At 49.1% G+C, this 23,688-nt stretch overlaps 1 protein-coding gene across 1 annotated transcript; it reads left to right on the forward strand.

Moving 5' to 3' along the window:
* Positions 1-116: 116 nt before the first annotated feature.
* Positions 117-17,561, forward strand: sona (SON DNA and RNA binding protein a). The gene is made up of 10 exons (XM_084478754.1): positions 117-343; positions 3,090-3,171; positions 5,403-5,613; positions 6,309-6,385; positions 6,483-8,303; positions 11,134-11,599; positions 11,914-12,398; positions 14,141-14,622; positions 14,845-14,928; positions 15,331-17,561. Exons 2-9 carry the CDS (start codon positions 3,144-3,146, stop codon positions 14,917-14,919), a joined length of 3,645 nt encoding a protein of 1,214 aa, XP_084334880.1. The 5' UTR covers positions 117-343; positions 3,090-3,143; the 3' UTR covers positions 14,920-14,928; positions 15,331-17,561.
* The last annotated feature ends 6,127 nt before the right edge of the window (positions 17,562-23,688 follow it).

A 23,688-nucleotide genomic window follows, 5' to 3' on the forward strand; every position in this document is an offset into this window, starting at 1 on the left:
GACCACAGAAGTAACCATCTGCCATTTCCTTCCTATTTACAACCGCGTTAAACAAAGCAGCGTAGCAATCTTCTGGTTCAAGGGTCGGACTTTGCTTGTGTTTTTGGCTTTAATAATCCTAATTTAAGTCAATAACTAATGAGTTGAGGTTGTGTTTCTGTGGAGTTACCAAGGAGACGCTGACGCCACTATTCAAACCGCGCCGCGCTGCATTCTGGGAGACGCACTACTGTCATGGCGGATTTGGTGGTGTGCTAACGTTAACGATTAGCATACACAACGGTTTTCTGGATTAGTGGTAGTCCCACTTCCTCTCGGACGGCAGTAACTCGGCGTAACCTGGGTAAGTTCACGACGAGAACGTCTCCGCGCCCGACCATGTGTCCGGTGTATGTTTAGACCGCTGGATCGGCCGTAACACGGCAGGAGCCCTGCGGATCGGCCGCCCGGGCGGCGGGCTAGCCGCCTCTCAGCGGCGTGCCTCCGCGCATGTGTCTCCGCGCGTGCCTCGCTTTGTTAACGCGCCGCACGAGCGGCTCGCGTTTAAACCGACGACCGGCCGGGTGGCGACCTCGCCTCTTCAATGGCGAACCCGTTAGCCACCGTCAAGGGTATTCAACGCTACATCGTGTGGCCGGCGGTGTACCGTGGGCCGGGCGTCCAGGGCCGGGGAAGTGTTTTATAGTTCACGGGCCTAGCTCCGGTCCTCCGCCAGCGTGTTAGCCGCTACATGGCTAGCAGCTCCACGGTCAGCGGTCAGCTAGCCGCTACATGGTTAGCCGTTGCGTCAACATCTGTATTGATGTCCTCTGTGCGCTCATGTCGACGGTGTGTTTGTAGGTCGGGATGTGCCGTAGGTGTTCCGTAACATAGCAGTGTTTGTGAAATGCAGAGTGCGTCAGATGGTTGTGCCATCACACCCAGAGCTAGTGTGCGCTCTCCGCGGCCGTGTGTCCGTCCACCTGGGGGAGACCGGATAAGCGCTCTGTGCAGTGACGGGACCAAATGGATGATTCACTGTTTTGTTTCCGATGTTTTGTGTTCATGATGTCCGGTATTTTACGGCTCAGGTTAACGTTATGTTTTGATTGGCAAATAATTCCAGTTAGTTCCAGTGAAAACCTTCTCAAACTCTTTTAAGTGACGTGAGAGAAAGGTCCTCGCATTCTTTTTTAAAAATAATCGTGATGTAACTTTAGGTGCCAACCATTTTTCCATTGACCTCGTTGTGTATTTGAAACTATTTTCTGGATGCCTAATATTTGGTCCAAGACAAACCAATGAGTGTAGATTTGGTATCCAAACCTGCCTGTATGCCCAACGACCTGACCAAACATGTGCATTTTTAGTGAAGCACAAAAATGTGCTGTTAATCAATGTATCAGCACATTGACAACAACTCGTTTAGTTACATCTGCTTTTTTCATGTTTTAGCATAAAATCCAATGTTTGGTGCAAACATGTCAACCGTTCTTGTGTCAATGAAAATGCTTAACATGACACCCTTTTAATTGTAAAGAAGACACAATATTTCTTGTTACAAGGATAATTGATGGAAAGGCCTTTTTTTAAATTAACTATCAGAAAAGGTTATATTACAAGTATAATTATTATAACTATTACATGAATTAAATGATACAAAGCAGCAGCACATACTTGCACAAACTAATGAAGTGTAGGCCTGTGTGAATTGAGTAACTCAACAGTACTTATCTTGATGTATAACAAATGGTTATTCATGTATTGCTTGGTGACACTATTTTGATGTTTTTGTTGAACGCTATCGACAACTGTTGCCTCTTTGGTCAAACATAAATATATCCCAGATGTTTGTAAAAGACAGTCAGTTGAATTTGTTCACTCAGTACTTGTTGGTAATGGCTGGCCATGTGACGATACCAGAAATGTAGATACCAATAAAACTGAAATTCAATGGTTCTTGATACCCAAATCGATACCACTGTAAAAAAAGAACTAAATCCCATCTACTTCAACAAATGGTGACTCCTTTATTAAAAAACATTAGAAAAAAACTTTTTTTTTTCTAATGTGAACGAGTGCTTTCCCCTGAAGTATATTGTAGCATACTAGGGGTGCAACGGATCAAAAAACTCACGGTTCGGATCGTTCCTCGGATCAGAGTCACGGATCGGATCATTTTTCGGATCAGCAAAAAAAAAAAAATAGACAAGACAAATAAACATAAGTTGTGTCTTTTTGTTTATTGTTATTATTGTTTGTGATAGCTTTAGCCCGGTCGGTTTGTGCAGGAAGGGGCTGTTTAAATGCCGCGGTGATAAGCGGTTGTTGAGCCGCTTTCGGTTTCACTCCTGTCAGTGAAACACCGGGGTGATGTCGTAACCGTCACGGTTTTATCCACTAACCTCTTTCCTTCATCATTAACTTTGACAGGGAAGCCAAAATGCTCCCAAACAGGGGATTTAAATGACGCGGGGTGTTCAAGCTCCTCCGTTCCTCCGCTCGCCATGACCACGCTGTGTGTGGACTGAACATGCGCACAATTATTTTTTTCTATAAATCAATCCGCGGATCATGTGTGTGCCGAACCGAAATAATTGATCCGAACGGATCACGGATCAATGATGATCCGTTGCACCACTATAGCATACCCTCTCCAATGGATTTAACTTGAATATGTACTTGGTTGTACCGACATAATTTGGTCGGTACCATTTAAAAGTACAGAATTCGGATCCCTAAATTCCATCCCTAAATTGGACTGTATATGTTACAGGTTATACTGACTTACATAGACGGTATATACTACAGGTTAAATGGACTTAACATAAACTGTGTATAATACAGGTAAAACTGACTTAACAAACTGTATATATAATACCGGTAATACTGACTTAATAAAGACTGTATATAATACAGGTTAAACTGACTTGACATAGACTGTATATAATACAGGTTAAACTGACTTGACATAGACTGTATATGATACAGGTTAAACTGACTTACTATATATAATACAGGTTCAGCTGACTTAACATGACTTGCATATAATACAGGTTAAACTGACTTAATATAGACTGAATATTACAATTCTGATTGTCTTGTTTCAGAGGGAACCAGCAGAGCACAGCTCTCCAGTCAATTGGCTCCAAGCATCTGGCATAATGGAATGTGCAGTGGACATTCCCTCAGGTGAGTGAGCCTTGCAGCTGATACTTTCTACGTCTCGCACCACAATCCACCATAGAGGGGGCCTGGCTCCGCAATGTGTGTGCTTTTTCACTTAATGAAACATTAGATCAGTAAATTGAATGTCTATATCCCATCTCAAGCCACTCCACACACATCGGCCAGATAGTGCTCCACATGTCCACACACACACCGCCCAGACAGAGCTCCACACACACACCGCCCAGACAGAGCTCCACACACACACCGCCCAGACAGAGCTCCACACACACCGCCCAGACAGAGCTCCACACACACACACCGCCTAGACAGAGCTCCAAACACACACAGACCAGACAGAGCTCCAAACACACACCGCCCAGACAGAGCTCCACACACACCGCCCAGACAGAGCTCCACACACCACGCCTTCGCTGCTCTTTGTGACGTTAGACTATCTTGAAAAGGAAGTCTGACGTCACGCAACGAAGGCCAAAAAATGATAACATGGCATATATTACTATGTTTGTGATATTTTAAGACAAATGACTGTTTAAATCAAAAACAATGTGGTTTTGGGTTGACTGGCTCTTTAAAATTAGCGGCAGCTGCCAAAGCATTGGTCCCGTTCCCCTGTGTGTCGGTCAGTGTTAAACCCTGGAACCGGAGCGCTCTCCCAACCATCTATTGTTTGACTGAAAAGACTGAAATTAACTTTTATTAATCCCTCTAGTTTGACTTGTGCCTATTTCATTTAGTTGTGGCCCTACTTGTTGGATTGGGCCCCTAAAATGTTCAACTAAGGAGCATCGTGCTCGCAGGAAAACAGTCTTTGTTGAGCCCTGATTTCATACCGTTATTGAATACGTTGATTGAAGTAAAATAACTTATTTCTTGAGTTATGGACATGGCGCCCACAATGAAGAGTTGCGGGTGAGGGCACTTTGGAAGGTTTATATTTATAACTCGTCTTGCATGCGTGCGTGTGTGTGTGTGTGTGTGTGCGCGCATTATGCAACACATTGTACTGTACTAAATCATAAGGTTACCCTTATGTCATCGGTGATTAGGGAAAGAGGCCAGGTCAAAACACAGATAATGCTACAGCCGGTCTGTTTGGGGTCAGAGCGATTGATTTTGCCTCTGTGTTGTGTTCCACTATTCCACGTGTAGTACCGTGTGTTGCCAGATATGAAACAACTTGGCACAAACGGTGGGCTGCAGCCCTAGATACAGGCAACCCAAGTACTTACCTGTTCCATAACTAAAGTAGCCTACCTCTCTTTAGGAGAGAGTTGGTATCCAAAACATTTTTGATGAAACTGCACACATTAATTTTATCAAAGAATCAGAATTACTTTTATTATATCTTATTGTAGAGTAGAGTTATCTTATTGTAGAGTACAATTCTTAGGTTCTTAGTTCGTCAACTGCCACATAGCATTAACAATACAAGATTAAGTAAAAATAAGAAGCGGCATAGATCACAATAATAAATAATAATAATAATAAAATTAAGTAAGTAATAATAAGAAACAAACAGTGGTATATTAATCAATGAGGTGAAGTGATGTGTAAGTGGCACCCTATAATCATGTACCACACTACCAGTAAGCACTGGCTTTTAGCGTAGACTGCCATCCAGATGAATCATGCATAAATCAGCTAGTGGTAAATAGAAGTCTATGAATGTAGTTCACCACTATGGATGCAATTAAGGGGGCTGTGTTGAGAAATGTAAATAGGCTGTTAATGTCATGTGCATTGCAGTGGTGACTATGACGAAGACGCCCGAGTGACAGAGGGATGGCACGCACACATAGGCACAGACTCTAGACTCTTGAGTGCTTCATTGTCATGCCAACTAGTGGTCTCTTTTCCTGTGCCTCTAGAGAGGCTTGGGAACAGAGACGAGGCTACACTACACAGCGTTGACATTGATGCACTACGTCTATGGGTTTTGAGTTGATTCTTCTACATCGGACTATTCTAGTGATACTTTAATACGTCTCCGTTGATCTTTACACTCCTTCGGCCAACACGTTTGTATTCTTTGTGAGATCAGTAGTCGTGTTGCCGTAGCAACATGCCGTTGCTGTCGGCAACATGCCGTTGCTGTCGGCAACAAGCGTAATGTATACGCAAAATACAGAGAGCGAAACTTGGAAAAAAAACAAGAAGTCTGTAGATGCATGGTGTATGCGGCGTGGTAAATGTTTGCGTATCTAACCCCCGGCCTGGGACCCTGTGGGCAGGTGAGGACGAGGCCACTGAGAGGGATGACCTCAACGCCAAGGAAGGGGGCGTGGACACCCCTCACAAGAAGAACAAGAAGCACAGGAAACACAAGAGCAAGAAGAAGAAGCGGCGCCGGAAAGGAGACAAGGAGAGCAGCTCGGAGTCTGGCGCCGAGTCTGAAGTGGAGCTGCCCCCCTCCCAGAGGGCCGTGAGGAACACCAGGGCCAGGTGAGCCCCGCCCATGGAGCTTCTGTTGGACACGGGACACTTTCCTAAAGGGGGGGTATCATGCTTTTTAGACTTTCCTCTTTGCTTTAGACTGTTATATGAGGTATGCATACATGTTTTACGTCTGCTAAGCTAGACAAATCTAAGTCCGAGCCAGGGGGAGTATTCACACCGACCGAGAACGGCCCTCAATAAGGGAGTGAAACAGGGCGTATGCGCTCAACCTTTACTCGTGTAACGTAGTGTGCGTAAAGTGTGATGTCAGACTGTGCAGTGGGCGGGGCTGAAGTCCTGTCTAGAGGCTACCTGCCGGTAGGCAACTTCTCAGGGGTGTGAATTTGCAGACGCACGCGAAAGGAGTGGGTGTGCTGACCAATCACAGCAGACTGGGCTACTCGGGAGGGGGGCCTTAAAACGACATGATACAAAACATAATGTTTTTTTGAAAGACGCTGAAATTGGTTTTGCAGAAATTAACAGTGTGAGAATAATAAGGGTTATATTTAACTAACGGGCATGTAACCCTATTCTAGTAGTACCCCCAAATGCAATTATTAACCCTAAAAAAGATGATAAGGGATCTTTAAAATAGGATTCTCTTTTGGTCAAAAAATTCAGATTCCAAAACAATCGCAGAGGTTTAGGTCAATAATTACAATTGATATATTGTGTCTTTCTCTGTTTTTAATGGACAGTGCCAGACTAGCATCTACCACAGGGGCTGCAGACCAAGCAGGGCCAAAGGAGGGCAGCAAAAAGGACGGCATCACAGGTAAGGACTGACCGGCGCCCCCACCAGACACTCCAGGAAGAGTCTCCTGGTGACCTTTCTAATCATCTGAACTCACCCTCTTCCATTCTGTCCACAGAATCGGAGGGAGACGCCAAGACCAAAAAACACAAAAGGCACGCTGCCAAAAAGAAGAAGAAGAAGAAGAAGAAGGACGAGAAGCAGGACCGGAGATCCCCGTCCCACTCGGCGTCCGAGAGCAGCTCCGCGTCGGCGTCCGACTCGGACGAGGGGCCTCGTGACGCGCCCGAGGCCGTGTCCAAGCTGCTGCCCAGGGGCAAGCGAGGGGCGGAGAAACACGAAGCGCCTCACGCCAAGCAGGACGAGGGCACGGAGAACAACGTCTTCTCCTCCGCAGGGAAGAACGGCAGCACCAACGGGTCGGTGCAGGTGACCTCGCCCTCCGCCGGCCTGGACCCGGCCCACCCGGCCGGGGCGGACGTCAGAATCGAGGGGAACCACGGCGATGGCAGTTTCAGCCACGTGCTCCCGGACATCATACCTAAACAGGAAGGCACGGCGCCACAAGACGTCCCCGCTCTAAAAGACGAGGTCAACGTGAACCAAAGGGCCCCGGGGACAGAGCGGGAGGGCTCCAGGTCCCCGTCCGGCTCCCCCCAGCGGGCCCCTGGGATCAAGCGCTCCGGGTCGAGTCGCAGTCGGTCTTCCACGCCCAGCCCCGACCGCCAGCAGACGAGGGCTCCGGCCGCTGCAGACAAGGACTCTAAAGAGCGCTCCCAAACGAGATCGAGGTCCACGTCGGAGGCCAACCGGTCCGTCTCACCGCCACAGGCCAGGCAGCGCTCGCGCTCGCGCTCCACCTCCCACTCCCCCAAGTCTGAGAGGAAGTCCGCTTCCCTGTCCCCCAAACGGCCGCTCCGCCACTCCGACTCCCCGAAGAGAGACAGGAAGCTGTCCCGCTCAACGTCCCGCTCCCTGTCCCCCAAGAGGAAGAAGAAGGCCAAGTCCCCCAAGAGGTCCAAGCGCCAGTCGTTGTCTGCTTCTCCCAAGCGGAGGAGGAGGTCGTTGTCCACTTCTCCCAAGCGGAGGAGGAGGTCGTTGTCTGCGTCGCCCAAGCGGAGGAGGAGGTCGTTGTCGGCATCGCCGAAGCGGCGGCGCCCGAGCCCCCCGAGGAGGAAGCTCTCTCCTAAACGCGGGCTGCGTCGGTCCCCATCGCCGCGGAGAAACCGCCGGTCCAAGTCCAGGTCGGCGGCGCGCCGCTCCAGGACGCGGTCTCCCCGGCGTACCGCCGGCGGCCGGCGCTCGCACTCTCGTTCGGTGGGCCGGACCCGGCGGCCCGCCAGGCGGTCCCGCACCCCGGTGAGGCGCGGGGGCGCCAGGCGCTCCGGGAGCCGCTCGCCGGAGACCCGGCGGCGGAGGTCTCCGCTGCCGCCGCCCTCGCGGTCGCGCCGTTCCCGCTCACGGTCCACGAGGCGGTCGAGGCGCACGCGCTCGCGCTCCGTCGTGGTGCTCCGACGCAAGCGCCACTCCAAGTCCCGGAGTCCAAGGAAAAAGAGCAAGTCCCGAACCCCGCCCTCCCGCCGGCGGTCCAAGTCTAGGTCCCCGGGGGCCCGGAGGCGATCCAACTCCCCCGGCAAGAGGAACCGCTCGCCGCCCAGGTCCTCGAAGCGCTCCAAGTCGCGCTCGTTGTCACGCCGATACAGGTCAAAGTCCCACTCGCCAGCCCCCGCCGGGAGGCAGTCCAAGTCCCCCAGTAAGAGCTTGAGGAGGTCGCTGTCTAAGTCCGCCTCGCCGGCCCCCAACCGGTCTCGGTCTGGCTCCAGCGAGAGGGCGTCTGGGAGTGCTTCCCCAGGGCAGGACAGGGAGCCCTCCCCCTCGCCGTCCAAGGCAGAGACGGCAGAGGACACTGAAGGAGCTGCAGACACCGCGCCCGCAGCAGGTACAGCTTTACACCCCTTGCACACTATACACTGATCTGATCTGTCCGTCGACAGATCTCATTGACTTTGAATGGGACGCTCCCGAAATGCATTGTGGGTCCGTCCGTATAATCGGCTCCGTCTCTTGCGTCCAAAAGTTGAGAAAAGTTTAACTTTCCAGGCAGCAACGGATCCGGCACCCAATCAGATCGCGTTATGCAAATATACGCAAGTGCATTGTCCAATGAAATCGTGTACAGTGCAGTGTTTCCCATACATAGACCAATGTGTGGCGCAGCGCCACAGATTCAACAACGAGCACCACAAATTGATTCCGCTTTTTAAAATTTATTTTTTTTAACACGATTTTTAAGTATAAATATCTCATGCACACGCAACAAATGTCACGCCAAAAAAAGAAAAATACCCGTTAGATCTCTCGTTGCTTCAGACGAGCACTAAATGACTGCGGCTGTCACCCCCCCCCCCCCCCCCCCCCAACAACTCCGCCAGCCCGTAATCCTGTACCAACCCTCCCCCCCCCCCCGTCAACAATCCCATCCGCCCGCAACCCAACTCCCCCCGCCCCCCCCCGTCAACAATTCCACCCGCGGTTATAATCAGGGGTGCACATAACTGGTACGCAATTACGCATGCGTGCCCATAATCAGCAATGCGTAACGTTACTTGTGCCAATACAGCGCTTTTGCGTAACTCACCGTCAGGTCATCAAAACAAAACTACACGTGTATCTTGTACTACTTCTGTGTTTCCCCACCTGCTAAAAAAAGGCGAACGGAGCCGGAGCACTGTGTGCGCTGTGCACCGAGCACACACTGGAGAACTGCTCAAAATCAGCTGATCGCAACGTCCATTACTGTGAGACTTCCTATCACTCCATGGCAGTGACGGACTGGCCCTCCCCCCCGTCAACAATCCTGCCCGACTGCAACCAAACTCTCCACCCCCCCCCGCCCCCCCCGTCAACAATCCTGCCCGACCGGGAAACACTGCAGTGTGCAAGGGGTGTTAGACCACACGCCTTCCTTTAGGTTCTACAGCTACAGGGCCCGTCCACACGGAGCCGTTTTTTGGTTAAAACGCAGATGTTTTGCATCGTTTTGGCCGATCGTCCAAACGAATCCTGTAAACGCATCGCATGAAAACTGAGTTTTCTGAAACGCAGATTAATCGCGGTCTTATAGTGCCCTCTAGAGTCGAAACAAATCGGTGCATCTTAAAATGCATGTATGTTAATGAAAGACATGTTTTAAATAAAAGAGACATTGAACTTTAAAGTCTCTTATGTCTATTGTTAATTGAATCACTCATCTGCCATAATCTATTTGAATTAAATTATTTTGATATACTTTCTCTGCAAAATTTAAGTATGCGATTAATTTAGATTAATTAATCACAGAGCCTGTAATTAATTAGATTACTTTTTTAATCACTTGACAGCCATAATAATATTATATATAGAGCACCAGGAGTCGCAAACGGCAACAATCACTCTCCTCTCTTCTCCTCCATGCTGCGGTTCACTGCAGACTGCAGGGAACGGTTGGCCCGGCTGGTTGAACGCTGATTCAAATCTTGCCACAGGTTTTTCTAGCGTCTCTACGTTGACTTTGTATGGAGTTGCGTCGCCCCGTCACGTTTGGTGTGAACGCACCATTAGACCACACGCCTTCCTTTAGGTTCTACAGCTTTAGACCACACGCCTTCCTTTAGGTTCTACAGCTTTAGACCACACGCCTTCCTTTTAGGTTCTACAGCTTTAGACCACACGCCTTCCTTTAGGTTCTACAGCTTTAGACCACACGCCTTCCTTTAGTTTCTACAGCTTTAGACCACACGCCTTCCTTTAGGTTCTACAGCTTTAGGCCCTGTCCACACCTACGAAAACAATCTCCCCCCCCCCCCCCCCCGTTTTCCTTGACTGAGTGGCAGGAATATCTCTGTAATGATGGACTCATTGCAAAAACGCACCTAGCTGTAGAAACGCTGCAGTACATATTCCAGGTCTATATGTGGCGCTGGTTCTGCTACAGAACTCCACCAAAAAAAGAAGAGCTGGCGGATCATGCGCATCAAGCCTGCACGTTGTAGACATACACACAGTCCAAGAAGAAATCAACAGCAGTTGTTAAACCTTGTAGATTGCAGTTACTAATTATATTTACCATGGGGCTGTATTTAAAGCTACAAAAAGAATACAAATCAAATCAAACATTAGAAGGAAATCTTACGTTACCCACCGGGTGGGTGGGGCGATGACGTCATCGTTTGTGTATCTGGGGGGGTTCTCATGAATCCTAACACGAAAACGCAGGGGGGAGTTTTTCTCTTTTCCACCCTGGGACCTGGTTTCAAAAGAGTGCGTTTTGCAGGCACCGAAAACGCCGGATGCTTATGGACAGTCAAACGTGCAAGACTTCCGCGTTTTTTACACAGAAATCGTAGCCTTGTGGACAGGGCCTTGATCCTCGTTGAGTGGCTGGCTTGTAACCGTACAGGTAAAACTCAACATAACACAAATCCACCACTGCTTTTGATATTGTTTAGCCAACGACAGAAGGCTTTTAGTCGCGCTTTTTAAGGTCATCGGCTAAAGGCTGTGATGATTCTCCCAAGAGCAATCTTCTGACCAAGGGCGCTGCCGCAATCGATCTAGACTCAGACGCTTCACTTGCGCGTTTTATAGTAAATTCTGTGAAGAAATGCCCTCTCTAATCCGGCCCAGTGGTGTGGTGTGTCCGGAATGTGGAGGTTTTAGATAGGTCTCGACGGATGGTTCACCCTGATGATACTGGGAAGGTATTGACTGTTCACGTTGTGTCCATGCAGGCCCCTGGAAGCCCCTGCCCTTATCCAACGCTGACCCCAGCGCAGCGCCCGCCGGCTCCTCGCCCCGGCCTGCGCCCAACCACCAGGAGGCCAGCCCTCCCTCGGAGCGGGATGGCTCCCGCTCCCCTTCTGCCTCTCCTGAGCGCACGGCGGGCCCCGTCGGCTCCGGGGCCTCTGGAGGCTCCGCAGAGGAGGAGGAGGAGGAGGAGGAGGGACGGGCTGGGGAGGCAGCTTCTCCTGTGAAGCCCAAGCGACCCCGGAGCTCCTCGGGCTCCGTCTCCCCTGTCCGGACGGAGAAGAAGCAGCTCTCCCCGTCTCGCTCCCCTGCTGCCCCGCCATGCAGGAAGACGTCGCCCTCCCCCAGGCGCTCGGCCTCCAAGAGGAGGTCTGTGTCCAAGAGGAGGTCTGTGTCCAAGAGGAGGTCTGTGTCCAAGAGGAGGTCTGTGTCCAGGAGGAAGCAGTCCAGGTGGGTCTTGTGCACACTTTTTTGGCCACGCCACCTCAGATTAAAGTTGGCATTGGTGATGATGAGAACCTTGTTTTTCATCTGGAAATTCAAACACTTTGCCATTATAATCATTCAATTCAACGGCTGACCCAATGAGCTCCGCACATTCACGTGCACCGCAGTATTCTGGACGTCCTGCTGGAGGTCAGGATCTCTGTGATGCTGACCTCCAGCAGGGTGTATGTCATACGCTTATGGATGGTGAAGGTCAGACTACTTGTCAGGGCTAGCCTCTTATGTCCCATGAAGTGACCCGCTGCGGCCCGTTTCAGGTCCAAGTCTCCCGTCAAGAAGAGGGCGTCACCGGCCGAGCGCAAGAAGCGCCGCTCCAAGTCCCGGAGCCCCGCCCACCGGCGGCGGGCCAGCCGTTCGCGCTCGGCCGCGCGCCGCCGGCGGTCCCGCTCCAAGTCCCGGGCCAGGACCCGCCGCTCCAAGTCCCGCTCCCCCGCGCGCAAGAGGCGCAGCCGCTCCCCCGCCGGCCGCGGCCGCAAGCGCTCCAAGACCCCCAAGCGCTCCAAGAGCCGCTCGGCCGGCCGCCGCAAGCGCTCGCACTCGCGCTCCCCGAGCCGGCGCCGCCGCTCACGCTCCAGGGGGCGGGGCCGGCGGCCCGCCTTCCGCAGCCGCTCCTTCGACCGGCGGGATCGGTGGAAGAGGGAGCCGAGCCACTCCCCCGTGCTCATCCTGCGCAAGCAGCGGCGCTCCGGGTCCCGCTCGCGACGCAGCGGCAGCAAGACCCCGCCACGGCTCACAGACCTGGGTAAGACCGCCGTCTGTCTGTAGAGAGGTCTTCACCAGGACCGCCTAGAGTCACAACTATAAGACCGCCTTCTGTCTGTAGAGGTCTTCACCAGGACCGCCTAGAGTCACAACTATAAGACCGCCTTCTGTCTGTAGAGGTCTTCACCAGGACCGCCTAGAGTCACAACTATAAGACCGCCTTCTGTCTGTTGATATGTACTAACTATAAACCTCCTTCTATAAGAGCTCCTTCTGTCTGCAGATAGGTACTAACTATAGACCTCCTTCATTAGGGCTGGGCGATATACCGGTAGTAAGAGTTATACCGGTATATATTTTTTAAAGGTATATGTAGTCAAGACAATATCGCCATACCTGTATATTATATATTATTTTGATGTTGCCTTGCGTGGGACTGCCCACGTTGAGCAAAAAAACAATACAAAACCTAAATAAATGGTTGATGGTGATTACTTGTGGCGTAAAAACGACACACTTTTTGTTTGCCCGTTTTGTTCAAAATATTGTTAAAATATCGTATATCGCCATTCTAATAAAAATACTGCAATATGAGTTTTGGTCCATATCGCCCAGCCCTACCTTCTGTAATACCTCCCTCTGTCTGTAGATAGGTACTAACTCTAAACCTCCTTCTATAATACCTCCTTCTTTCTGTAGATAGGTACTAACTATAAACCTCATTCTATAAGACCTTCTGTCTGTAGATAGGTACTAGATCGGTTCGCCACTTGTGGGCTCTGTCTATTGGTTGGTTCACCAAGTGTGGTCCAGGTTTCTAGAAGTCATCAGTGCACATGTGATGAAGGAATGCACAGTGCATGTAGGGTGTGTGGTCTCAATAGCCCTGCAGTAAGCAGTGTGCTAGCGTGATTGAGGAATAGCATAGATATTACTTTTACTTGCATGAAATCTGGTTGTGTTAGTCAAGATTATGCTCAAATATATTTTACCCAACTATATTTAAGTCCCCTGTTAAGAGCCAACCTTTAATTTTGTAAATTCCCGGGTTTATTCCCATTTATCCCCATAAATTCCCATTATTTCCCATGGAAAGTTTCCAACTTTGAAAATTCCCGAAATTTTGCAACCCTAGTCGTAACTAGGGTACCCAGAGAAGGGTCCCAGTCTGGGAGGCTGTCCCAGCAGGGCTCAAGACTCACACTTCTACTATTGTTTTCATTTGGAGGCACCCCAACAGATGTGGTTGCACCTCGTTTTGCCTCTTTATCGCAGTGTTGTAACATGTATTTACTGCATACGTGGTCCTTTTATGTCTTCTACTGCCAGCGTATCGACGTTACCTAACCTTGGTGGGCATCGCAGAGCCATGACTGCTCATTATATTGAACAAAGAACAAGACCTAGATATAGATATTTAGATAGATCAATGTATATAGAATGCAATAGAGAGATGGGGTTAGTCTTCCACTATTAGTCTACTCACTTTGGTCTTCCACTTCTTTACCAAAAACGTACAAAACCCAAAGCTGTGATATGAACCGTTGCACTCCTGATGTCTATAGGAAGATTCACGTATTGAGTATCGCCATTGTTTGCTTCCATCAGAAGTGCCAATGGAATCCTGGTGGAATCAAATGAATGGTCAAAGTTATGAAAAAATTAACATTGGCTCTTTGAGTTGAAAGACTCGTAAATGCATTTAATCTTCATTGGCCGTAAATAACAAACAGAACATGACGGCTCGCCCTGTATCCTCACCATCCGGTCGTCTGCCTCCAGATAAGGACCAGCTGCTGGAGATCGCCAAGGCCAACGCGGCTGCCATGTGCGCAAAGGCGGGGGTGCCCATTCCCGAGAGCCTGCGCCCCAAAGCCATCCTGCAGCTCCCGCTCCCCACGCCCTCTCCCACCCCGCTCTCCCTGCCCCTCCCCCTGCCCATGCCCATGGGCATGGGGATGGGAATGGGCAACATGGGGCAGATGGGCATGGGCAACATGGGGCCCATGGGCATGGGCAGCATGTCCAACATGACCATGAGCGCCGCCATGGCCAGCATGACGGCGGCCACCATGACGGCGGCCCTGTCCAACATGGGTGCGCTGGCCTCCATGCCCCCGCTGGCCCCGCTGCCCACCATCACCAACAAGCCCCCGCCCTGCCTGGCGCCGCCCGCACCCCCCCTCAACCTGGGCCACATCGAGGAGGTCAAGAGGAAGGTGACCCAGCAGGCCAACATCCACACCATCAAGGAGCTCACCGAGGTGAGCCCACTCTGTCTCTCAGAGCAACCCCCGGTGATGTTGATGTCCAGGGCTTGATGTCCAGGGCTTGATGTCCAGGGCTTGATGTTGATCTCCAGTGCAGGGTCTTATGAGTGTCTTTGCTTGCTGGAAATACAGTCTCATCCTGCTGTTATTTTGATGTGACTGCAACCATGCTCTTTAAACGCTGCCCAGCTCACCAGCATGTGTATTGTGTTGTAGAAGTGCAAGATGATCGCCAACAGCAAGGAGGAGATGGCCATCGCTAAGCCACACGTCTCGGATGATGAGAGCTAGAGCCTCGCGGTAAGTTGACCGCCATAAAGGAGTTGTATTGGGACTTCATAATGTATTATAATAGTATATATTATAACAGTATCAGTGGATGTTATCTGCCTATCAGAGTAGTAATCTTGTTTGATTGATGCTTTACTTGGTGCATTTATAAACACTTGTTATTGTCTTTTACACCCAAAGAATTTGAATTGAAGCTCAAACAGCATTTAGTTTTTCAGGTGGTTTTCATCCTGTGGTATTTGTTATTATCTAACTGTATACAGCTCAGAAACTATATAATAAATACTGTGAGTGTGTCCTGAAGCTACCTAGCCATGAGTATGCCCCGCCTGAAGAATATCTGTAGACTCATCACGTTTAACATCGGTGTTTTACCACATCAGTTTGAATATCCCCGTTGTGCTTTCCCAGGTGCCGGAGCTCCCCCTACTGGACCGCAGTGGGTGTTCTGTGTTTTATAGTTTGGACTGGAGGACAAACCTATCCCACAGTCCGCCCCACTCCACCTCCTCTATCAGTGACAAGAGCACCCTAGTTGTCATGGTAACAGTAGAGGAGCAGCAGTCACACCTGGTGTGTGTGTGTGTGTGTGTGTGTGTGTGTGTGTGTGTGTGTGCGTGTGCGGTGCACGAGTGACCGGAGAGGAGGCGCTGCAGTGACCCCACTGGGGGTCACACTCCGGTGTGTGTGTGTGTGTGTGTGTACGTGCGCAGTAGTTTGACTGTAATGTGAATGCTGGGAGTGTGCGTCTGCAAGTGTACATAGTGGTGACTCTTTACCAACTCACCGTGCAGTGGCCCCCCCCCCCCCCCCACCTCCACTTCCTCACAGGCTGGCTGTTTATACGACGGAGGGAGGCGCAGTGCCCACCTCGCGGTGACGGTGCTTTTGTAAACGATTAGTTCCTCCAACCGATGTTTTACTTGTTTTTGTAAAAAAAAAAAAAAAAAAATGAAAATCTTCTTGTTAATTGCGTTGTGTCTCGCTGTGTACCGGGCCCCGCCCACGCTCCTCGCTCCTAATGCCCTGAGATCACTGATGGGACGCGTGAGATGAGATGTTTCACCACACGCTTCCCCACGGTTACTGGGGTGATACGGTTATATCCCTTAGCAGGACATGAATGTGGACGGGTTGAAGCACAGAATGTGGGTTCATACAGTAACCGTTAATCCAAATGCTCTGTCCTGGATCCCGCGGGTCGTTTTAATCCTGATGTTTCTTGCTTGCCTTTCCTTTACGATCCCTGCTGCCCACTGAAATGAAGATGATTGCTCTCCCATAGCCCCTACATGGAACAAAACTAAAGCCTACAGAGCCAATGGTTTTGACGTGCAGAACCTTTACTTTGTATGACTTCACAACATTCTGCACTCCACGGCAGCACAAGGCGTTTCCTGGCCTGTGATCTCTGATGGCCTGCCGGGTTTTAGCCCCTCTTCCCATGTCCATTGAAGGCACGTCAAGTCAAAACGTCTGCCTCACAGTCAAACCTTTAGTTGAGGTATATTTGGTGATTCCTAAATTGAGATCCTTTGGTTTTGTCCTGATGTGATGCAAATATTATTTTAAAATCCAGAAAAGCAAACGAACTGTATCGTCTTTCAACAAATGATTAATGAGCAGTACCCCACGTCTCCTGGATGAGTTTCCCCTGGGCCAACGGATGCATCCGTTCTGTATGCCGGCAGCGTGGCGTTTTGTTCTGGCCCCTTCCTGTGCATATGAACGGTCTGGCCCCACGGCTGTCCTAACTCCCCCGTCCCTCCCCATCACGCCCCCGTCACGCCCGTCAAGTGGACTCGTCTCAGGTTTTTCGCGATCATTTGGGGGTTTGCTTTAGTGATGCGGGGGGCGGGGCCACTATGACAGCGTGTTAAGATGACCAAGGGATCGTTGAGCTTGTGAGTTGATTTGATGTTCTGCTCCCTGTACCTTCAGAATAGTGAGATCTTTGTCCTATGGTACAGAGGCGAACTGGCCACTAAAGGTGGCAGTGGGCAGGCGATGTTTTACTTTTATTTGCGTGTTTCAGAGCTGGCCGATGTCGGTCACCGAGGACACCTTTTGGTGTGAGCTGGATAAAGAAGACGGCCTGATGAGATCCTGAAAAGCCCCTTTGTGTAACCATAGACTGAAAGCTCACTCTTTATCTCTGAATGTCATTCGCCAAAACCCTGGACACCTTCAGTGTGGTGTGCGTGAGCGGCCAGTGTACGAGCGTTACCAAAAGGCATTTTGTAACTTACACAATGGTTCACACCCGGGGAACACTGGGCAGTGTGCAGCTTTAATTAAGCGTGTTCCTTCAAACATTTCCACCCACCCCCATCCAGAGACACATTCTCCTCACTCCCATCCTTTTAATATTCCATGCATTTGTATATTGCCCATCGGTCGCCCCCCTGCCCGACCCAGGGCTGTTAAACCCTCATGGATATCCGTGAAGATTTTTTTTTTTTGTCAAACTAGTGATGCTGTACCTATAGTGCTTACCCGTTGAGTTCCTGATGATGTAATCTTTAGCTATTTTAATGACAAAAAAAACATTTTAGGATTCTTTTTTTTTTTTGGTCACTTGGGTATGACATTGCTTGCTTTGTACATAAATGTGTTGATCATTATTAAAAGCCTTAAATTGATCTGCTGTTGTCTTGTGTATATTGCAGGATTTCTTTGGGATCTATTATTTTGATAAGAAACTGTTGGCAATGTAGTGTCGCAATATCCATGTTTCTAGTGAGGGTATTCACGGCCTAGCGTTCGTCTCTCTCCCACTAAGCATGCATACGATGGGAGCTGTAGTTTGGAACATTTAGAAGTCTTTGATTCCAATGCCGTCTGCTGCCACCTGGTGGCGCCAGAGCTCTACCCCTCAGAGCTCCACCAGCCAGCCCTACCGGGAGCCCTCCGGTGCTCCTGAGATCCAGACACGTTCTCTGATGCCATGTGTTTATCAAACCAAAGGATATATTTATTCATCCTTCATTTCCTCATCAGGAATTCATGGTAATCAAAGCAAAGCAATAAAATCCAAACCAATGTACCCAGTTATGGGGCTGGCAGAGAGATCCCACAGAGGAGCCTTTAATCTGGGTCTGCTGGGTGAGCTGACGGTAGGGGCCCTCAGCGGGGGCCTCTTCATCAGTGTCAGGCGGGAAAATCATCCTGAGACGCAAATCGCAATCCTTCCAAGGTGCGTGGGCATGAAGAGCTTTGTATGGAGACACACTCCTCTCTGTTCTGAGCAACTCTAAACCAAATGGGCAGAACACACGACTCCAACCCTAGAGCAGTGGATCCTGTATTCTGAGTTTTATTTTACTGGACTTGACGCAGATCAGCAGTTGCTGTAAATGATCTAAATGTGTGATCTGACAACTAACTTGAAGGCAAATACGACTAAAGGCCGATAGCAGTCTGCAGTCTAAATGTGCCCAGACAGAACAGCCACAGTTTACTCCAAAAGGATACTGCATATTTCACTCATATCAGACGGTTGGCAATAACATTTCTAACAAATGACACTCAATAACAGCACTTCAGTTTTACCTAGAGCAGCTTTCATGTAGAGAGAAATCCACACACTCTAGTCGACTAACACCAGGAGTGTGTGGATATTTCAATGTTTTAGTCTGCATGTGAACGAGTTGCTATGTGTGTGTGTGTGTGTGTCTGTGCGTGTGTGCGTGCTGTACGCACACGCTCACAGAACCTGTGCATACATATGAGAGTGTTGCATACTGAGCAGCCACTGGGTCATGGGACTTGGTGGATCAATGGCATGGTCGATTGATGACTGAGGGCTTTGCAACCACCCTCTAATCTAACTCATTTTCCATGTGGGCAGAATATGGGGTCGCAGGCGCATGTATCTAGATAAGAGATGAGCAAAGGAAGAGACAGGTGGATCCTAACACTGAAATGAATCTCAACCACCATCGCTCTGGTAATCATGGAGGGGAGCTAGAATATGGGAAGCTTATAATATAAGCTTCACATATTCTAGAGCCCCTGTGTGTGTGTGTGTGTGTGTGTGTGTGTGTGTGTGTGTGTGTGTGTGTGTGTGTGTGTGTGTGTGTGTGTGTGTGTGTGTGTGTGTGTGTGTGTGTGTGTGTGTGTTTGTTTGCATGGCTGTATGAATGAATGGATGGATGGATCCATCCATTCCATTATAATTCAGATCCATTCATGAGCAGGTAAGGGCTAGGTCATCGCTCCAGGATATCTATAGGCATCGCTCCCTCCCTCTCTCTGTCAGTGTCAGTCCTTTGGAGCAGGATTCAGTTCAGTGCACTGCAGAGAGAGAGAGAGAGAGAGAGAGTGAGAGAGAGAGAGAGAGAGAGAGAGAGAGAGAGAGAGAGAGAGAGAGAGAGAGAGAGAGAGATCTATCCATCCAGCTGTATACACAAAATATAGATGGAGATGGCAGACAGACAGGAGACAGGGAGGCAGACAGGTAAGCAGACAGACAGGCAGGCAGTCAGACAGACAGACAGGCAGTCAGACAGACAGACAGGTAGTCAGACAGACAGGCAGGCAGACATGTAGGCAGACAGATCAGCCATAAAGGCTAACCCTGTATGTTCACCTTTGGGAACATACAGGGTTACATACCCCCCCCCCCCCTCCGCCCAACAGGTGTGTTAAATATTCACGTCCTGCAACAGGGAACTCCAGTACATCTGCCCAGGACTTAAGGCACTTAGAAGACAGGGAAACTCTTTGAAGACCAGTGTTGGTCATGGCTGAGTTTAATCCAAAGCAATTGACAGTTAATTTGAAGATTACATTTAATTTGGGAGCAGGTGGAGCTCAGAGGAGGAAATACACTGCAGACATTGGGAATCAAACCCAGTACCTTTTGACTGGGATGTCCTTAACCCTAACCTCCAACCCGACCTTTCCCCCAGTTGATTGTTTTCAAAGTCTCACCTGGCAGAGAGATAAAAGATGTCCTGCTACACAGGACATCACCTTAATGACTCCATGGAGTCATTAAGGAGCAGCACAGCCACGGCCCTGAGGAGAGCAGCTCCTGGTCTGTAGCGCCCTATGACACCTCAGACCTCACTATGACACCTCAGACCTCAGACCTCACTATGAGACCTCAGACCTCACTATGAGACCTCAGACCTCACTATGACACCTCAGACCTCACTATGAGACCTCAGACCTCACTATGAGACCTCAGACCTCACTATGAGACCTCAGACCTCCCTCACTAAATGATTCCAGATGTGTGGGTGACTCTGTCCCTCACGGCCGCCCTCTCTCTCATCAGTACATTGGTTCAGGTGAGAGTTTGACGTGGTCTGTAGGAATCAGATGAAGGTAATAAGAGTTCTAGATGCTTCAGTTAATCGTGGATGGTTAACTTCCGTTCTAGAGTTGGAACTGGTAAGAGTAAGAGTAAGGAGGACTGGTTTGTTTGTCATTAGGGTGGAGAGGGTTGGGTTCAGGCAGGCATCTGATGAGAGGGGTGGATTCAAGGCATCATTATCTATTGCAGTTGTTTAAGCACCACTTACGTGTCAGGGGCAGTACCATTAACATCAGTTGACTATTGCTCCTTGGTTGTTTGGATGTTATCCCACAGACACCAATACAGCATTGAGAAGTCTTCACTACGCAGATCCAGGACTTTGCTGTTGGAGCGTAGCCTCCACCTCTAGTGGCTGTATGGCAGTTAATATGCCGGGCCCTGACACAACAAGATGCTGCTGTGGCCAAGAAACATAGGTTTTGCCTACTGCCGCATGCATTAATTATAGCTTTTCATGCAAAATAAATAAGATGTTGAACTCATTGGGGGGTCCGCAACAGCCCTGAGTATTCTTATCCTCTCTCTCTCTCTCTCTCTCTCTCTCTCTCTCTCTCTCTCTCTATCCCGCTCTCTCTCCCTCTCTCTCGCTCCAGGCTTACCAAGTACAACTCCTCCCCCATCTTCCACCTCCACCACTCTGAGTGATGGGTAAAATTGCACGTAGGTAAAGTGTGTCACATGACAACCCAACAAAACCCAAGGGAATTCAACATGCAGCTCAATAATCAAACATGGAAATATCAGGCAGTTATTGAATGTTAGTGAGGGTTCAACATTACCAATCCCTCAGCATTGTCTGTTCAGGTTGGACCAAGATGGAGGATTAATGTTTGAAAGCCACATATACGTTTTGATTGAACCATATAAGGGCAGACACACACACTGTGTAGAATACTACACAGCGCATCAGAGGAATTAAAAGAAACTGGTACACAAATGTGTGCCCCCTCTTCCTGTCTAATGAAGACACAAGTCTTTATTTGTTTTAAATGTCGGGCCGTCCTCTGTGATTGTTTTTTATCACACATGTTAATCCCATCATCCCAACTGGGACTAGAGAACACAGTGCATATTGACTGTGTTCGGTAAAGGAGGATATTTACAGTCCTTTGTGATTTCAACAGTGAACTAATTGAAATGCGATACCTTTGCCAATTGCTCAGGATTACAACAAATTATAGTCATTACACATTTGGCAGGAAGTCCAGTAACCACATTGGTCACAGCTTTTCTCCGCAATGTCTTTTAGTTAATGTGTGATTCTGCCCCTTCATCAAAACCTTCCCAGCCCGTCCTGGTTCCAACAGGGGCTGGAAGGAGAGATGTTGGGTCTTTAATATCTCTGAATCTTATCACTAGAGGCAGCTTGGCCTCGCTCCAACCTCACACCCCCTCTTGGCAGCGGCACAGAGAGCCCCAACATCCTCTGAATGGGGAACATCTCACTGGCTTGCATGGCTGACGGCAAAAAGTGAATTCATATTTCATAATGTGTGTTTATTATACACTCTGAAAAGCCCCAGCTCCGACAGAGACGACATGGAGGCAGAGTGCTTTGACGCCCGCCCCATACCGCTCTCTCTCTCATCTCCTCTGATTGCCCCTTAAAGAAAAATAAATGAAAGATTTTTCCTTGCAGATTCGGTTCCCCCACTGAAGCGAGTTGTAAGAGACCCTGGATCGGCAAGGTTTTCATTGTTATCACTTAAAAAAAGGTTTGTTTTGGAGGCGCTTATCGACCTCCTCCCAGCACCTGAAGCGCGTCTTGCTTATTAGTCAGCTGACAAACGGAGCGGGAGCTGGAGTACGGAGAGGGCCTGTAGCGCACAGCAGGCCGCCTGCCGCCCATCGATCCACCGCAAAGCCCCACACCCAGGAAACGCACGCTTCACATAATAGACGCGTCAGACTTAAAGGCTGTATCCCTCCCTCCCTCCACCGAGCGCCTCAGTCTGGAGTTTAACTTGTTTTGTTTTTCTATTTGAAGCATATTTCCTTAGCCTGGTCTGCCTTTTGTTATCGAAGGCTGGTAAAGTCTGCACTGTTCACGTGGCTTAGGGTCGTTCTGCTTTGATACATATTATATATATATATACAGATATTGATACATGCAGGCCTACCTAAATACGCATACTGATGTGGAAGGACCCGTTTATTCATAATATCATCTGGAGGCGCACACAGCTTTTGGCCGTGATAATATATATTATGTTATATAGATACCTATATATTATATTGAATTATTTTTAGATTTTCATTATTATTAGATATAGAGCTCCAGGACGCCCGCCGGAGCTCCCGGAGAGTTTTAGAATATCTTATAGAACACGGCCAAATGCTGTGTGCGCCTCCGGAGGATATTATGAATAGACGACTGCGTCTCTGGAACTACGTTGCTTCTTTAGCGCTCTTTAAGATCAAAATCCATACAGTAGTGCAAATTCACACCAGTGTACTCGCTATACGTTTATACCATACACCCCTAAGTCCCGCCCACTGGCACTGCTCTGCAATAGGTCTGTAGCAGTCAGTGGGTCCCCCTATAGGCGGTTTTAAAAGGAGGAACTAGTGCTTGTAGTCTCACTAGAGCCATTACACTTCCTGCTTTAAATTACGCAAAAATTGTCATTGTGCGTCATTTAAAGCAGGAAGTGTTAGAGGTAGATACGGAGCTCTCCCGTCTCAGGGGAAAATGAGGGAATGATGCACGACCATTAAAAAATATGACGGGGTTCCTAACGATACAAAGCTTAATGCAGATAGGTGAAGTGTCCCTTTAAACCTTCTCAGTGTCCAGGGTGTTTTAAACAGAGGAACAATGAACCAGCCCTAGGAAGTGTTGCCCCACAGCAGATGGTCTTGATTCTGCTCATGGCCAACCTGTTACCATGGAGCTAAAACACATCATCAACACACAAACAGAGGGACAAAATATGAACTGAACATCGATAGCATCTGTCATGAAGACGTGTGGTCAGGGAGGAATACACAACGCAGGTCACATGTCCTAATGACGTGTTTCTCTGTATGAATTTGCATTCAGCCATCAGAATATTCCTTTATTTGTCAAAATGTCCCCATGAATATTTTTCAGTACAATTTAATTGCAGGGAAGCAAGGAGCAGATCATTTTTAAATCATCACGTTCTTTCACATTCGTCGACATCTTCTCATTGACTGAGCTTGCGTGTGTGTCTATGTGTGTGTGTGTTTGTATGCAAGCAAGCACAAAGGGTTGTGTGTGTGTGTGGGTGGGGGTGTGGGTGGGCTTGTGTGTGTGGTTACATGCATGTGTATGTGAGTGAGTGTGTGAGCGGTTGTGTGTGTGTGTGTGTGTGTGAGCGGGTGTGTGTGTGTGTGTGTGTGTGTGTGTGTCTGTCTGGGTGTGTGTCTGGGTGTGTCCGTGTGTGTGTGTGTGTGTGTGTGTGTGTGTGTGTGTGTGT

The sequence above is a fragment of the Micromesistius poutassou genome, assembly GCF_964030765.1.
Source record: "Micromesistius poutassou genome assembly, chromosome: 14".
Taxonomy (NCBI): Eukaryota; Metazoa; Chordata; class Actinopteri; order Gadiformes; family Gadidae; genus Micromesistius; species Micromesistius poutassou.